The following is an 18761-nucleotide window of genomic DNA, read 5'->3' on the forward strand; positions in this document are numbered from 1 at the left end:
ACAGAGCCCAGGCTGGAAGCCAAGGGCCACTGAGGACAGGGCTGCAGCTGCCCTCTGAGAGCCCACCAGTCTGAGAAGGACAGAAAACACAGAGCAGCGTTCAGGGCAAAACTGCCGCATTACTAGGACATTTAAGCATCGGGGAGAAAATGAGACCAACGCACATTCACGAATGGCAACCTGGGACATCCTCTAACAGGCCCACATAAAGACTCTTAAAGAGGCTCCAAAGTCAGAGTCCTCGCTAGGGGAAGTCATCTCTTCCTGCGTTGTCCCCGTGACGTGAGTTAGGTCAGGCTCTCCCTGGGCGGGGTGGGAGCAGGTGGGAGGTGTGAATGAGCCCAGGAGGGGGCCCACCTAGAGACCCACCTTCTTTGTACATCATATCAACAGCTGTCACTCCTGGGTACAAGTTTCCGTTTTCATCCCGGACAGGAACGATGAAACAGTGTGGCCCTGAGGAAGGCATAGAGATCGCCAGTGAGCTGTCCTTTCTAACGACAGGAATGAAGCTTTCTTCATTTCTTGGAACAGAATAAAATTATTTTGATCCCCAAATTCATTCAGGTCTACAACCGTGCAATGCATGTAATAGTGCGTGATGTCAAAATGTAGTGATAAATTTTACCAACGTGTATATTTAGGAGATAAAGTTAGTACTGAATTTTCTTTAAGATAAAAGCAGCCCTGCGTAGCGGGTTTCCACTGGAAAACAGTACCAGGGAAGAGCATGATCCTGGCGGTCTGTGTCGGTGACAAACCTTGAGACCTTCCATTTACGATGAGCTGGGCGAAGACCGCGGCGTAATTCCCGTGCATGGCGTTGCCGATGTACATCTTCTCGGCGTTCTCGCACGGCGTGTCAATGACGAACTCCTGCACAGAAACAGCAGAGCAACAGAGTGTTTCTGTCCCTACCGCTCATTTCAACTGCCTGGCTCACGCAGGAAACGCTGTGAAAGCAGACCCACACGGTGCAGGACGCCGTTTGCAGGTGATTTCACAGCAAAGAGGAGGCAAAGGAAAGGTCACGTGGCTCCACCTGCTGACGCCAGCCCTGCCGTGTGCTATCACCTCTGTGCACGCGTCCCCTCCACCTCAACTCCGAAAATGAGTGGACACTAAAGTGAGTTTTTTCAAGGAAAAATCCAATCAGGGGAATAAGTTGCCAATTTTCAATCGTTCCAAGGTGTTTGTTCACTCTTTCCCGTCTCTCCTCTTTGGAACGGGAGGCTGACGTGGGTGCTGTTTGGCTGCACCCGCCCAGGTTTAATGTGTGCAGTCTTTCTTCAAGTACCAACTTCTTTCTCTCTGACTATTTCACACTGAGGTTTTGACTTTTAAATAATCCAACGGCAAAATCGCTGAAAGCCTTGGTGGCACCTACTCAGTTCTCCACACACCCCTCGCCCCCAAACACCCGACCTGCGAGGTTCTCAGGGAAAGATGGAACATCCAATGGTCTCAGCCCCTAGATGAATTGTTCCAGGGTCCACATTCGTGTGCTTCATTTTGTCTGCTAGTGTTTGCCCCTCCTGGGCAAGTCACTTGGTTCCTCAAGGCCTTTGCCGTTTCCTGGGCCCTGACATCCCTACCTCCATGACACGGGTCTGTTGAAACAGCCACTAGGCAATCTGAGGCCATAACTGGATGCCTGGATGCAGCAAGACTAATAGGCCACCGTGACCCCTTCCTGTCATTGCTTAGAATATCAGCCCAAACAATTTTGGTTTTTATGAAAAGAAATCGGCCATTTAAGCCTTCGGATGATTGCTTCAGAACCTGCCTCTCCATTTTCCTGATCAATGAATGTAATAATTAAAGGTTTCCCCAAAAGGTTCACATGTCCAAGCTCCTAAAACAAAAGTGCTTGTAAATGAGTCTCTATCGTAGGAGGGGACAATCTCAGAATGTGCCATGCAGTTTGTCTCTAAATCTGTCCAAGGATTCCCGCTCAAAACAGTCTGAAACTAACACTGGTCACAAAGAAGCAGGAAGAACATGCAGGGGTTTTTGTTTTCAGTCTCTGTTCAAAACTCTGTCTACTGTTTCCTACTCTCTGGAAGCCAGTACCAGGGTCACATTGGAAATGTTCCCCTTCACTTCTTGGCCCTCCCCAGTCTCGCTTGACACCAGGGTTCCCTTTAAACCCATTGCCAAGGAGGGACTGACCATGCTGCCAGCTCTGAATACAGGGTCCCCGGGACAACTCAGAGAGCCCAGGGGAAATGGCGGAGTTGAAATGCAAATTTAATTGGAGTTGACACTATTGAAGATGTGGCTGAGCTAAACCAACAAGCTATTGATCACACAAAGATTATCTCAGATTTCAGACTATAAAGCATATAGACAATACTTTCCCTCTGGCCAAAAAATACAGTCTTGAAGCCTAAGAAAACATTCTTTGACATATGTTTGCACAAAGAAACTTTTAACATGTGCAAGGGCTTTTCAGAAACATAAATGGACAAGCTGAATCTTTTTAAGAAAAGTCTCTGGAGGCTGCCCTTGTCTTATCAGGCCAGCCAGGACTTCTCAAGGAAAGGAGTTATTTGAGGTTGGGTGCAGTAAAAAACAACAACACAGCCCATGTGGGTGGGGAATGCTTGCACCTGGGGGTGGGGGGTGAGGAGCAGGAAGGGACGTGGCTGAGGGAACACTGGCCTGGCAGAAAAGATCTGGTGGGCCGGGGAGGGGGCGGGAAGCCATCTGTCCCCCGTAAACATCTGCTATGCCCTGGGAAAGGTTTGTCACTTCTGGCAAAACGCTTGATTTGGAAAGTTTGCATCAGCCAAAACCCTGGAGTTAAAGCTGGCTCTACATAACGCACACCATGTGTGTCGGTTACTAGAAGAGTCATTTGTTGGAGGCCAGCAAAATGGTCAGTGCTGTAAGTGCTAGAAAAGATGACTTTAGCCAGAGAGCTTCTAACCTCATTTATTTTTGCTATTTAGCATAAAGTGTAACAATAAAACTCTCTCTTACCTCCAAACTATCCATAACACTACCCTATCCACTCCCCCCCAAAAATAAATACGAAACAACCAACCAGCAGGAATGAATAACCAAAAGAAATGTAAGAGATCCAAACAGTCCTTGAGGGAGCGGACCCTCATTTAATATGCTCTAACAGTTTAAAAGGGAAATGAAGGGGAAAGCAGAGCCCACTGAAGGGAGAAGCCCCTCCCCTGCTATGTCAATTCTCACTCCCACCCCCCGAGGGGCAGAGGGCTCACCAGGGGCTCCCGTCATTATGAATTCAACTTGGCAACTCCCTGCCAGCCCGTGGCAGCTGCTGAGGCGCACCAGGTAGCTAAATCATTTATGCTGTTTGGGGAGAATGGGACCAACACCGGAAATTATTTTTGTGGAAAAAAAATAATAATTGTAAGAAGAAACAAATAAATAAGAATTGCAGGTGGGTTTTTTTTCCCCCCTATCAATGACAGCAAGGTGACCTCAATATCATGGCTGGCTTGGGGAGAGAAAAAAATCAGCCAGCCAAAACCCAAAAGATGCTAGGCCAGCACGCCCACCAGCGGGAAAGCCAGGCTGCTAAGTAAAAAACCACCAGCACCGAACACAGACTCGCTTATTAACTGGGTAGCCAGAGTCTGTTTCTTAGCCTCTGTGAGCCTCAGTTTCCCCATCTGTAAAGTAGGGACAATAATACCTTTCTATAAGACTATGGAACATTTGACAAAATGTTGCGTGCAGAGGGCTTAGCCTGGTGCCCGGGGTATATCTGTGCTCGGTTAACGGGAAAGGCTGACCGTCCTGTTTATGGGATTGTTGTTGGGGGAAACGCAGACACTGCACAGAGGGAGTTTGACACACAGCATGGCACACAGTGGGGGTCAAGAAACAGCAGTGCTTATACTTGTTCTCACTGTGACCTTGGACATCCCCGGCTGCCGCAGAGAACTGACGCCAGGACAAGAGGGAAAGCAGAGCATCCTCTAGCATGACCCTCCTCTGACTCCGTCATTCTGAACTCCGACCACCGCCAACCCGCATTCGAGGGGCAGGAAAGCCTACTGACAAAAACCCAGACTCTAAAGGACAAACTCAGGGAAAGTGAACAGACGAGCAGCCACTCGGCCACCCAGCGCCCACTCCCACACTCAGGCACGTGCTGACACACACGGGTTTGTTTACAAAGCCTCATTTCCAGCAAGCACTTCGAAACGTCTTTATCCCTTTGTCGCTCTTAGGAATACCCGGCATCAGGCAAGAAACTATAAAGGGGAGCGACATAAGTGAAGAGTTGCGTTCTTTGTGCAGGAGGGTGTGGGGGTTGGAGTGACGGCGGCAGTAAGGGCCACAGGGCATGGTGCTCACAGCGCAGGTTGTCGCCCGCCGCGAAGAGAGAGATCAATTCCAAGAGACTTGACCAACATCCTGTTAATTAGTAAGACGGGAAGGGAAAGGAAGAAAAACAAGGAGAAGAAAAAGAAAGAGAAGGGAAGAGAAAAAAAAAAAGGAATGGGGAGGAAAAAGTATCAGAAAAGGGAACAAGAAAAAGTAAGATCGGTGACGCTCTTGTTTCAGTTGTCATGTAAAAGGTCAGTGCGGGTCACCATCGGAACCCTGCATGACACGGTACAGAGGAGTTGGCTTGTGACAAGGAAGCCCCAGGCCAGACAGGGCCCTCCCGCCACACAGCACAGTGCAGGGTGCCTTCCGCTCCTTCACCTGCTACCACTAGGACGGACAACAAAATGGCTTCAGTATTGTTCTCACGCCGTCATGACAAGGGATTAAATCAATGAGCACACGTACAGTGCTCAGAGCACATCACGGGCGCTTTATAACTGCTGGCTGGCGCTGGACTCACGAAGGCTGAGCACGCACACACCTCGACTAAATCGCCCAGACGCTTGCATCTGAGCTCCCCGGGACAGAGAGCACACACAGAGGGCGTGACGCTGAAGGACAGCCTGGCCCTGTGCGTTTCCTGCTGCCCTGAACAGACGGTGGGGGGAGGGACAGATCCTCACCTGTGCAGAGAGGTCAAAGGTGGCTTCCGTCTGGATCCCTCTCACGTTGCTCCCGTGGCCCCTCTCGGTCATCGCAAACATCCCCGTGTATTTCTGCTCCTGGAGTTCACCAGATGTGAGAAGGAATTAGCCGGTCAGATGGGTGCTCTAACCACAGACCTCTCAGCCCATTAAGAATGGTGGTGAGAGAGGGTGATTTGGAGATAACTATAAAAAATTCAGTCTGATGACAAGCTCATGGGATGCTAAGGATGTTTCAGGCTCTCCCTGTAGAAGGCATCTATTGAAGGACGCGCCATACCTGGAGTGGCCGGAACCACTTAGTAACATGTCCGGGGCTTCCGAGATTCCTGACAGCACCACCGAATAGCCAATAGATTATTCCACACTGGAAACAAGCACAACACAAACCGTCATTAGCAACAGCCAACAATTAAATGGCAATTAAATCCACCGGCCAAACTCCATTCAAGGAGCATCTATGATATTTGGGCCGCTCAGCTTCGCCTAAGTCCCCCAGTGGCGAGCTTCCTCCTCCTTCCCCTGCACCGCCTGGCGCTCCACCTCCTCTCTGCACACAAGGCTCACGGGTCACTCTCTCGGAGAGGCCACCCAGCCCCTCAGGAAGTCAGTCCTCCACCCTCAGGGCTGCCCCATCCACCCCATCAAATGACCGCTCTGACACTCGTTCTGCCTGTGTCCGGGGACCGAGCTGAGCGCCTGGCATGTGGCAGCCCTGCAGCAAGGCGTGTGTGCCGTGATCCCAGGCGCTGGGATCTGCCAGGGCGGCCTGCCCTGAGGAGCAGCCAGCAAGCAGGTCGAGGGAAGGGGCGACGCCGCAGAACGAGCAGCACGCAGCCTGGGAGGAGGCGGCCTGGGCGCCAGTCCCGCTTCAGCCCCCGCTGGCTGTGGATCCTGGACAAACGGCACAGCAGCCTCGGCTTCCCCATCTGACAAATGGAGCCAATGAGACGCACGCCCGCTTACTGATCCACACACACAAGCTCGTCGGTGCAGCCCTGTGACGGAAACACCATCGCCCCTGCTGAACAGCTGAGGGTGCGGGGCCAGAGAGGGAAAGCGCCTCGCCCAGGGCCACAACCCGAGAAAGTGGCAAGGGCTGGGCCTCCAACCCAAGCTGCCCACACCCAGCGGTGCTCCGTAAGGTTGCCGTGAGGGTCCACTGAGGGTCGACTGCCGGGAACTCCACCTAGTCTGTAAACTCTGGACAAGTGTTGCTGACAGGGAGGAAGAGGAGGAGGAAAAAGACGAGGAGGGGGAAGAGGCGGAAGGGTGGCTTGAGCAGGGCCATTCGGAAGGGGCAGGGTGACTGACTGCAGAGACTAAAGAACTTGAGCGTGCTGTGTGTGCAGGTCAGCATTTGCTCCCTTCCTGACCACACAGCCCCAGTTTTCCTCCTCCCTGCACCTTTCCTCCCCTAGAGTCAGTCTAAGTGGTTTGTGGGTGATGTCGACCCCATCCCCGGCTTTAGGATAAGTCTGGGCCCCAGGACTGGCTGATCTATGTGGCATCATCCCCCTGGCCATAAGGATGGCTCCGGGAACGGACCTGTGATCTGGGTGGGTCCAAAGGGGCGGCTGGGACACGTGGGTGAGCTACTGCAGAAGGGAAGGGCTCCTTTTCAATGCAGTGGAGCATGCATGTGGCCAGCAGCCACACGGCCACGAGCTGGTGAACGAGGCCGATGCACGGGGCCAGGTCGGGGGGAAGCGGCGGAGCCCCGAGATGAGAGACACGGTCCCGCACACCCACCCCTGAAGCCCGCCACACCCCGGACCCCTAAGTTAAAGCAGCCAATAAGTGCAGTTTTAGCTTAGGCAAGGTTGGACTGGACTGTTTTCCTGGGGTGACTGCATCTAGAGGAGCCCGCTGGCCCCCACATGCACAATCCATCTGGGACTGACTTCGTGAAACGGCACCTGATGCGCTCCAACAGCCCTGAGCAGCCAAATGCTCTGACGTCGGGACGGACGAATTTCACTAATCACATCTGACATATGAAGTGCTTTTCACTTGTCGAATCACCAAGCATCCTGGGAAGATGTTTCATGCCCCGATGACTCAGCCCGCTTCCCCACAGAATCATCGCGGGCACTGCAAACCGCGTTACTAATTCCAACACGGGAATGGAAGCAGTCCAACTAGTACATGTTTTTTCCCTAAACCATCTTGGAAGTCAAGTGAAAAAAAAAATATTTTTCTAACACTAAAACAAGTTGGATTCTCCACCCCTAAATCTCTTTGGCTGGTGGTTAATGTAGTCTTGACAATATATTCCTTTCCTAGATTTTAAATCCTTTCCTCCTCTTTAGGAAGGGGGAAAAAGACCTACAGTGTTTTATCCATATTTTGAAAGCCGCTGTTCACTAAATGTATTAGCAGGAGCCCTGGGCTGTGAGTGTGAACTTGTAGGTTTGCAGAAAACTGCAACAGTTAACAGAGGAAGTGTCTGGGTGACCCCAACTGACACAGGTCAAATGTGGGGTTCTTCTCCCACAAAAGCCACACTCGCTGAGTGGCAGGTAATCCGACAAAGCTGGGCCGAGTGCAAGAAGAGCTCCCGGGGGCTCTAAGCAGATGACTCCCTGGCCTGACACGCTTTCAGCAGGTGCTTCCTGGGAGGGGCGGGGACCCCAGCTAAGCTGGCAGGAGGGAGGCAGGCAGGGGAGAGAAGTAGAGGGACACCGGGTAGATTCTGGAAAAGAGCCGATGGGGTATTGGGGAGGAGAGGGAAAAAGAGGACCCAGCAGACACCTGGGTCTGTGGCCTGAGTCTCTAGGTGGCAGGGCGTCTTGGAGGGGAGCTGGGAGGAGCCAGGAGGAGGGACTGGTGTGTGAAGACAGAGACGCTGAGCCCGATAGGAGATGGGCACCACCCCGTTCTGAGGGAGCAGTGCAAAGAGTCCCCTGAGACGGCACCGTGTCCACTGCTGCCACGCCTGCCCGGTGTCCTGAACGGGACACAGAGAGGTCCACTTGCTCCTGGGAAAGGCAATGGCAAGGAAATAAAAAAGAGCAAGGGAAATCTACCGCAAACTCCAACTTCAAACACACGCCCACTTTGTCTTGCTTGTCTGGGGAAGGCCCCTCTCCTTTCTCACTCCTCTGGAGAAGAAAAAGCAAAGCTGCAACATCGGGTGTGCAAAGTGATGACCACAACTCGCCCAGCAAGGGCTGGCAGCAGCTCCAGGGGCCCCGGCTAGAGATACCTAAGGGCTGGGAGGTGCAGCCAGGACAGGCCACGGGGGCCAAAGGATGGAGCCCTGGCAGGGCCTCTTAGCTTTCAGATGATGGCTGTAAGGAGACACCCCAAAGTGGGAGTGAAATCTGATCGGCTAGACCTGGGAACGTAGGTTGGTTTCACGTCCATCCACCAAAGGAGCTACTAGCTAGAAGACTCTTGGGAGAGGGCCCTGCCCATGTCCCAGCGGGTTACAGTCCCCACCACCCACTGACCTCCTGCTACATGCCAGGATTAGCACAGGGCTCCTTGTTATGAATGTAAGTCTGCACACAGCCTATGAATGGGCATTGGCAATGCCCTCTTTACAGAAGGGAAAACTAAAGTATAGATGTACAAAGAGATGTGCCAGAACCATGACTGGGAAGTCCTAGAGACAGAATGTGAGCCCGCATCGTTCTGACTGTGCCCCTGCCACGGTGGACCAGCGAGGTCGGTCCTGCGAGCAGGAAGTCTGCCGGTGCCTCGGCTTCGATAGAACAGGCCCTTCTACACAACAGCCCAGCAGAGCGTCTCCTAAAGAATCTTCAAGTGCACTCAGGATCTTTTCATTCCAAGAGAAAATGGGATATAAGTGGTTTTTGAGACAATGGTGACCTCAGAAATGGACTCAGAATTGTGCCCCCCCAAATTCATATGTTGAAGCCCTAACCCCCAATGTGATGGTATTTGGATATGGGGACTTTGGGAGGTAATTAGGGTTAGATGAGTTTATAAGGGTGTGGCCCTCATGATGACATTAGTGCCCTTTTAAGATGAGGCAAAGAGGCCAGCACCTCTGCACAAGGGGAGGACGTGGCAAGAAGGCAGCCGTCTGCAAGCCAGGAAAAGAGTCCTCACCAGAACCCGGCCATGCTGATACCCTGATCTTAGACTTCCCAGCCTCCAGAAATGTAGGAAAATAAACTTCTGTTGTTTAAGCCACCCAGTCTGTGGCATTTTGTTACAGCAACCCAAGAAGGCTAAGACAGATGGTAAGATGATTCAAATGAAGAAAAAGAAAACAGCTGTGGGGAAGGAGAAAAGGAAGCACACTGTGGTTTTTTTCAGCATTAGCTTCCTTCCAGATTGCATCCTCATTTTTGGCAGAAGACCTGAGCTAGAGTGGGGATTCAAAGCCCCATAAAAGAGAATCCTTTTTCCTGGCACCTCTCTGGTGTGCCCACCCCTGCCACTGTGATATGTGCTCAGAACCAGCCCCCAGGCCTGCCAGCGCCTGGCTGTGTGAGTCAAATGCATTTGTCCAAAGCACTCAAGGAAATGCAAAGCTCCTGGATAAACATATCCCCGGTGGGAGAGAGAGAAAGGGACTGGACCTGCAGGGCAACACATTGATGCTGACGTCCCCTCCTCAGGTTGGCAGCCAGCTCCTGCAAAAGGCAGGGACCACCAGCTGCTCTTGGGCTAGCAGTGGGATCTGGGGGCCGCTGACCAACTCAGCATTCACAGGAACTATTCCCAGCATGCCACATGCCCTCTTGGACATCCCCCTCCACCACCAACAGAAAAGACAGCCACAGCCCTCTCAGCCAGACTCAGGGGCACAGTGCCTCTAACTGCCTAGGATTTCCAAGCTCAGGAAAAAAAAAAAAAGAATCTCCCACAAAGACTGATGAGTGGGAAAACAAACAGAGTTAATAATAATTTTTAATTGGCATTTTTACTGGGGTAAAATACACATAGCATAAAGTCTGCCATTGTAGCCATTCTAAGTGTATAGTCCAGTGGCATTTAATCCGGTCACAATGTTGTGCGACCATCACTACTATTTCCAAAAATTTTCATCATCCCAAATAGAAACTCTTTACCCATTAAGCAATAACTTCCAATTCTTCCCTCCCTCTAGCCTCTAGTAACCTCTAATCTACCTTCTGTCTCTATGATTTGCTTATTCTAGATATTTCATATAAGTGGACTCATATAATATTTGTCCTTTTGTGTCTGGTTTATTTTACTTAGCATTATGTTTTCAAGGTTCATCCACACTGTAGCATGAGTCAGAACTTCATTCCTTCTCATGGCTGAATAGTATTCCACTGTGTGTATATATACCGCATTTTGTTTATCCATTCATCTGTCCCTGGACACTTGGTTTGTTTCCACCTTTTAGCTCTTGTGAATAATACTGCAATGAACATTGGCATACAAGTATCTTCTTGAGCCCCCACTTTCAATTCTTTGGGGTACATGCCTAGTTTGTGGAATGCTAGGTCATAATAGTAATTCTATGTTTAACCTTCTGGGAAACCGTCATATGGTTTCGGTTCTATGTGTTTATTAAATACTCACATATTGACACCTGCTATGTACCAAGAATGTAGGAGTGATAATTTTCAAGGAGTTGACCTCTAGTGGTGCTAAGAGACATGAAGTAATCATATGAATAAATATATAGATTCAAAATGGGAACATGCAATGACAGGAAACTATAAGGAACAAGGACAGATGGCAATGAGTAGATGGGATTTAAATTGCAAGTTTAGGAGGGGCTTCTTTGAGGGAGGGACATTTCTCCTAGGATCTGAAGAATAAACAAGTGTCAGCCAGGTGACACAGGGGAAAGATCAGTCTAGAGTGGGTGGCAAGAGCGGTTCAAAAGTGGGCAAAAGGAACCAGAAGGAGGCCTAGGGAGCAGAGGAAAGAGGAACAGCATGTGTTTGGAGAGGTGAACAGGGCCACACTCTGCAAGGACTCATGGGCCACATCAAGGATTGGAGGGTTCTTCTAAAGCACAATGGGAAGGAAGGGGTTTTAAGCAGGAGAGTGACATGATCAGAGGAGCATTTTAAAGAGCCATTTCTTTAAATCTATTCCAGCTTCCTTCTAGAATATGCAGGAGTAAAATCTTTAAAAAAAAAATTATGTGAAATTTTAAACAAAACAGAAGGGTACGATGAACTCATCGTCTCCCCCGACCCCCACACACTTTCCCCTCCTACACCCTGGGTCATCCTGATGTCCATCCCAGACATCACACCATGTCTTCCCTAAATATTTCTTACACATCTGAAAAGATAAAGACTCTTTTTTAAAAGCATAACCCTAAAACCATTATCCCACCTAAATATATAATAATCATTCTCTAATGTCATCAAATGTCCAATGTTCAGATCTCCCCAGCTGACATAATTTTTCTTTACAAACAGTTTGTTGTTTGAATCAAGATCTAAATAAGATGCACACATTGCAATTGGTTGAAATGCTTCCTAAGTCCGCTTTAAACCACAGGCTGCCGCTCCCTCATCCATCCAAACATCCCCTGTGCAGCTCCATGCACTAGCCTCAGTGCAAGACCCTGGAGACCACAGGAGAAGGCTCCCTGCTCAGAGCCCTGTCACCCCTTGCAGATGTCCCCATGGCAACAACCCATGGAACCTTTCTAAAGAGAAGGCAGGTGGTGGTGGGAAGAACATTATAGTAAAAGCACAAACTGGGGGTCGTAACTCGGGACCAGGATTCTCCAGCATTTCTGAGAGGGGCTGTATTTGTTGCATCTCAGCTGACTGTTCTTCTCCCTAAAAGCCACAGCCAGGCCATGCATGAGGGAAGAGGCCCTGCCTGGCTGAAATCTCAGGAAGGCCAGTCTTCCTGGAAGGACCTAATGGTGGATGCCCTCACTACAGGATGGCATGCACAGATTTCTTTAAGTCCTGCTCATGGAAAACATCTGCACCAAACAGAAATAACCACCATCTTTGGACTCACCACCAGTGACCTGGCTTCCTGTCTGATCATTCTGTCTTAACATTCTAGTTGTAATTTCTCCCCTTTTGGGGACATCAGGACTGAGTGTTAGAATATGAGGAATTGTTTGAGACCCAGTGGTGGCCAGGGAGGAAAGGAGGACATATGCAGGGCACAAATGACTGTCTACTGGGAGGCTTAGGGAACCAGGAGAGGGTGCGGCAGTCATGCCCATCTGAGCTGTTCCACTCACTACCCTTGGGGAGCTGGGACATGCAAAGCAAGACCACGATGGGTTGTCATTTTATACCCATTTGATTGTCAAAAATAGAGACATCTATGAATTCCAAGCGTGGGTGAGGATGTGAATTCACAGGGTGTAAGTACATGCTGTTGGTGAGAATGTGAATTGAAGTAATAACTTTGGAGAACAAACTGACACTAGCCTTTAAAGTTTAGCATTCATTTATCCTATAAGTAGCAATTCCATTCCTAGTTGAACACCTAAGGGAAGATTTTACCCATATTCAACACCAGACATGGACAAGAGTATTCATAGCCACATTTTTCACATTAGCAAAGACCTAGAAACAACACGAGAAAGTGGACGAACAAAAGCTGTGGAATAGTCACACAAAGGAATATTATGCAGTGGTCAAAAATGAATGAACTTCCGTTTCTGTGCCCTTCCAAAAATGACAAAACTATACAGATGGAGAACAGATTAGTGGTTGCCAAAGGACAGGGGTGGGGTTGGATGCAACTGACAAGAACTAGGTAGCACCATGAAGTTGCTTTTTGATGGTGGAACAGCTCTATATCTGCATTGTGGTGGTGGTTATATGAATCGATATGTGGGGTCAAACTGCGCACACACACACACACACACACACACACACACCTATGTGCATGTAAAAACCAGTGAAATCTGAATAAGGTCTGTATCCTATCTGACAGTGCTGTACTAATGTCAGTTTCCCGGTTTTATATTGCATTACTGCTATATACGATGTCGCCACTAGGGGAGAACAGGTAGAGGTCACATGACTCTATGCACTATTCTCTTGACTTTTTCTGAGCATTATTATTTCAAAATAAAAGGGGTTTTTTAAATAAATAAATAAATAAATAATGAATACAGTGACATGCAACAGTATGGATCAATCTTGGCAACAATATTTAAGTAAAGAAAGTAAATCAAATGATTATGATACTATTTTTATAAAATTAAGATAAGTGATAATAATCGATTGATACAAATGTAATAAAGCTATACAAAAAATAAAAGCAAAGCAAAATCAAAAACAGGATTGGATATAATGGTTAAAGGGGAAGTCAGGGCTGGGTTGTGAGTGTACCATTTTACCTACACCTACTGCAGAAACCAGACTGAGCTCCCAGGGGCAGAGTTCCCACTCCTTGCCATGGAAGCAAGCATGGGGTCGTGCAGATGGCTGCCCGGCGCCCTCACCTTCACTCCTGTGGCCATGTCCGCGATGGAGAGGACTTCTCCTATCACGAGGCTTCGGCTGACAAAATTCTTTGTTTTCTCTGCCTGAAAACACGACAGACCCAATGTCAAGGTTTCCTTGTGGTTTTCTGACCTTTCAAATTCACAGTTTTTAGAATAAAGGCATGTTAACTTTTGTCATTAAAAAAAACACAATAAAAGCAATTTTCAAATTAAAAAATAATCCCATCACTCTACAAAAATAAGCATTTTCATCTTTTTTTCAATGTGTTCTTCTGATCTCTGACCACATGTACATAGTGTTTAAAGACGCTTAGACAACAGAAAGTCAACCGCTTCCACATGGAGGCCAAGGCAGTTGTTGCTCAGGCCTTGCTTTGCCTTCACGAGGTTTGTCCCTCGTGGCTCGCCGGCCTTCCCTCTGCAGCCCTGGCGCCCCACGGTTCTGCCTCACTCCTCAGATGGGCGCCACGGCCCGCAGCCTCTCTGCACTGACACCCGACCAACAGGAACACCTGGCTCAAGTGCCAGCAACATCTTGATGTGAGCCCAGAAGATTGTGGAGGTCTGGGAGCATTTTGGACACAGAAAAAGCAATATTCTTCATTTTCCTTTCTAACCATTTCAGGACTTAAAAATCACAAGACTGCAGTTCCCACTTCTCACTCAACGTACACGACAGCAACAAATCCCAGAGCTACGTGAGCACACTCTCCTCCACCAGTGAGAAATGAGACAGGGCAACGACACTGTCACTCTTTCATTTAAAAAATGCAGAAGTAGTGGCATTTCCTTAGAAGGAAATGGGCCCTTGTGTGGGCAAATGCAATTACCCATTGTTGGAATTAATGCTCATTGTCCTCATTTGCTGGTCTCTTCTGAGACCTGGCCAAGAAAACTGGTGTTTGTTACCCACGTGTGTATGTGTGTGTGCATGTGTCTGTGTGTACATGTGTCCCTGTGTGTTTGTGTGTATATGTGTGTGCCTGTGTGTTTGTGTATGTGTGTGCATGTACACCTGCGTATGTGTCCATGTGTGTGTGTGGGGGGGGGTGTGCACATGTGTATGTGTGTGTACAAGAGTGTGTGTGTGTATGCTGCCCCGCCAGCTGCAGGATGATAGCCGACCTTCCTTGGATGACTTTCAGTTTCCACACTGGCTTAAGCTCTCTCCCCAAACACACTCTCTATTTTCCCCTCCTGTAGATTTTTACAATGTTGCTCTCAAGTGTTATTAATTTTATCAAACAGCAGGCTGTCAAGATTTATGACTCTTATCATGGCTCCAACCCAGTGCATCTTGTATTGATTATTTCCTAAAATATCTCCAGGCTTGAGTATGAACCATTGCATGACTCCGGCTTCAGATCACTCTGGAGAGTGAGTTACCAGCAAATAAGAAGAAAACCAACTGTAGGAGATATTCGCAGACATTTTTTGGAGAGCCCAAGTGTCCTTGTTGCACAAATCCTCACAACAACCCTCCCAAGGCTAAGCATGACAGGAAGGACTGACCCCACGTAACAGGCTCAGGGAGGTCAAGTGACTTGTCCAACCAGAGTCACCTGGTAAGTGGCAGAGCAAGGATCAGAAACCAGATCTTCAAGTTCCTCATCTGGACACCCTGCCACTGCCCTCACTGCTGGAGGACACTTGGGACTCCAGTGGCCCAGCCTCCATCACCGACCCACCCCTATTCTGCACCACCAGCCTTGTCCCCAGAAACCACCTGGCATCAACCTGTCACTGTGCCCTCAGGTCATCTTCCTGAGAGCCACCCTATCCAGAGTCACCACAACAAACCCTTCCTCACCTGAATCCACCTGCTCTGCTTCAGCCAAACCTAAACCGTCAGGAGTAAGTATATCTTTCAGAGTTTCCAACTGTTCACAGTTTTCTTCATATTTCGTTTTCTTTCCGTATATTGTTGATGCAGGAATATGATTTTATCATTAGTGGTATCCAAGTATGGTCACTTTTACTCACCAGTTTGAAATAAATTGCAAGCACATTTGCTGAAGAATCAACCCCAAATGTAGCCATCTTGGAGCATTATAAATTGTTTATGACAATTACTTCCCTTCCCCGTCTTTGCACGAGACAGCAACCTTCGCTATTAGGCCTGATGAGAAACATCGGTTGGAGTGTGCCATTCATTCTCCGATGTGGACGTAAGCATGCATTTGGACTGGTCCATTTCAAGAGGCCAAACCAAAGTTCCAGAACTGAGATTGGGCTTAATATGAATGTCTTATTGGTGTATATTTTTAACATTTTCTTCATACATAAATTCTCTCTTTTCTTCAATTCTTCTTTCTTTTCTGATTGGTTAATTGTTCTTAATTAAAGAATGTTTCGGCCGGGCGCGGTGGCTCACGCCTGTAATCCTAGCTCTCTGGGAGGCCGAGGCGGGCGGATTGCTCGAGGTTGGGAGTTCGAAACCAGCCTGAGCAAGAGCGAGACCCTGTCTCTACTATAAATAGAAAGAAACTAATTGGCCAACTAATATATATATATATATAGAAAAAATTAGCCGGGCATGGTGGCTCATGCCTGTAGTCCCAGCTACTTGGGAGGCTGAGACAGAAGGACCGCTTGAGCCCAGGAGTTTGAGGTTGCTGTGAGCTAGGCTGACGCCACGGCACTCACTCTAGCCTAGGCAACAAAGCAAGACTCTATCTCAAAAAAAAAAAAAAAAAAAGAATGTTTCTCTTCTTATTGAATTGGCAGTGCTAAGTGAATTGTCTATACCGACAAATCAGTCAACAATCAACACATGTTGTTCCGCATGCATTTTTGTAGCATCTCTATTGTATCAGTAGCTGCCTTCACGTACACTTGATATATCCAAACCAAACTCCAGCTCCTTATTGGCATATAAATTTGTGGTAATGGTAAATGATGATAATCCCATAAATGCATGGATAATATACCCAAGTTTAACCAAAATTATAGCCCATGCTCTTTCTATTGCTACTTAATAAATTCCATCTCAAACAGAAGGTAGTTTTTCCTAAAACAAGTCCTTTTCTTTGTAAAGCACTTGATGTAGCAGAACTTTGTGATGTAATATTCTGTTACAAATTCTGCAAAATGTGTATTTTTTGTTTCATAAGCCCAGAGAGTCTCTAAAAGACACACACACACACACACACACACACACACACACACATATATATATATATATAATACTTCCTCAGATAAAAGCAGCATGATTCAGAGCTGGTTGGGTGTGTGCAGTCCGAGCTGCCTTTCCTCTGATGTTAAAAGACCCACATGGCCTCCTTTGCAACCCATCGGCAGCCCAGGTCAGGTGCCCAGCCATGGGGCAGAAAGAGGTTCTGATCTCTGTTTTTTTAATAGCAGTCCCCAAACTGGCATACTTGCTTCTTCTATCATCTGGTTCCAATTTTCAGTTATGTCTTCTCAGCCTTATTGAATACATGTCCTTTGTTCTAATTAACTCCAAGTTATTTTAGAAAGAGAAAGGGTCAGAGTGAAATGCACAAATAAATGGGCTTCAAAGATTCCGTTGTCTGAGCCTCTAAGCAAGACTCTTGCCTGCTGGGCTAACCAGCCCCGCCCTCTCTCCAAAAGCCCCCAAGTCTGGCCACTTCTTCCATCTCCCACCACTCTCTCATGCCTGGACTATTGTCACAGCCTCCCAACTGGCCTGCTGTGTCCACCCTGCCCCAAACTTCAGGCACTATGATCTTTTTATGATTTATTATGAAAGTAAAATTTACATCCAGTGAAATACACAGAGCTTAAGCACATGAGTTCTGGTCATCTACCTGCATAACCATCCTGCCCATCAAGAGCACAGAACATTCCAGTCCCGGCAGTCAGAGCCCTCATGCCCCTCTGCAGTGAGTGCCCGCCCCGACAGGCAACCACTTTCCTCTTTGTATCACTGTCCACTCGCTTTGCCTGTTCTGGAACTTTACAAGTAGAAGAACACAGCATATCCTCTTTGGGGTCTGCCTTTTTTCATGCAAATAAGGCCTCCATGTTGTCGTGTATATGCATAGTTCATTTTTTATGAGTAGTTTCCATCTATAAATATCCCATCATTTGTCTAATCCGTTATTGTTGAACATTTGCATTGTTTCCCAGGTGTGATTCCTATGAACCAAGTTGATATAAACATTTGTGCACAAGTCTTTTTGTGGACATGTGTCCATTTCTCTTCTGTGAATCCTCAGGAATGCAACTGTGGGGTTAGAGCATAGGTTTAGTCTTATGAGGTAACAGCCAGTTTGTGAAAGCGTTTGTACCATTTTACACTCCTACCAACGATGTATGAGAGTTCTAGTTTCTCCACAGCCACACCGGCACTGCCAGTCTTTGCCACTTTTAGCTATCCTGAAGGAGTGTAATGGTTTCTCATTATGGCATAAAGGTGCATTTCTCAGATGACTAGAGATGACAAGCACGTTTTCATATGATTATTGGCCATTTGTACATCTCTATTCAAGTCTTTTGCCCCATTTTAAAAACAGAGTGGCCTTTTTATTATTGAGTTCTAGGAATTCTTTATATAGTCTGGATACAAATCCTTTGTATCTGGACACAAGTGTTTGTCAGATACATGCATTGCAGATATTTTTCCTTAGTTTGTGGATTGCCATTTGTATTCTCTTAATGATGTCTTTTGATGAACAGCAGTTTTTAATTTTAATGAAGACCAATCTATCAGTGATCTGGGGGGTCCTCTCTAAGAAACCTCTGCCTATCCTAAAGTCTATAGGACATTCTCCTCTGTTATTCTACAAACTCTGTAATGTTAGAGTTTATGTTTAGGTGTGTATACACCTCAAATTATTTCTGTGTATAGTGTGAGGTAGGAAGCAAGGTTAACTTTTTCCCTAAATGTTTATCTAGTTGTTCCAGCACATTTGTTGCAAAGACATTTTCCCCCTGGAATTGTCTTGGCAACATTCTCCAAAAAATCAATTGGTCATATATATGTGGGTTTCTTTCAGGACTCTCCGTTCTGCTCCACTGATTTATTTGTCTTTCCTTTTGCCAACACCACATAACCTTGAGTAGCTTTATAATAAATTTTGAAATCATGCAGTGAGAGTCTTCCAACTTGGTCCCTTTTTAGAATTGTTTTAACTTTTCTAGGTCCTTTGCATTTCCATATATGTTTTGGATCAACTTGTAAATTGTGATCAAGGCACTATAACAGTTTAAAAATAAGCATCTTTGCGAGTCAAACAATTTTTTTTAAATAAACATATATGTCCATTTGCGGGGGGGGGTAAAAAATAAATAAATAAAAATAAGCATTATGTCATCCCTCTCTCCTCCTCCCCCACCACAGTGAAAACTTCCAATGA

General features: G+C 47.4%; 1 protein-coding gene across 1 annotated transcript in view; it reads right to left on the bottom strand.

The window, feature by feature from the left end:
- Positions 1–18761, bottom strand: part of ACOXL (acyl-CoA oxidase like) — a 315044-nt gene that overhangs the window by 260183 nt on the left and 36100 nt on the right. The window contains exons 3-7 of the mRNA XM_012742778.3: positions 13417–13500; positions 5302–5388; positions 5001–5099; positions 762–876; positions 370–456 (exon numbers count right to left, since the gene is read on the bottom strand). Coding sequence (XP_012598232.2) covers positions 370–456; positions 762–876; positions 5001–5099; positions 5302–5388; positions 13417–13500 — 472 coding nt within the window. The remainder of the gene's footprint in view (positions 1–369; positions 457–761; positions 877–5000; positions 5100–5301; positions 5389–13416; positions 13501–18761) is intronic.

The sequence above is a fragment of the Microcebus murinus genome, chromosome 3 (genome assembly GCF_040939455.1).
Source record: "Microcebus murinus isolate Inina chromosome 3, M.murinus_Inina_mat1.0, whole genome shotgun sequence".
Classification (NCBI taxonomy): Eukaryota; Metazoa; Chordata; class Mammalia; order Primates; family Cheirogaleidae; genus Microcebus; species Microcebus murinus.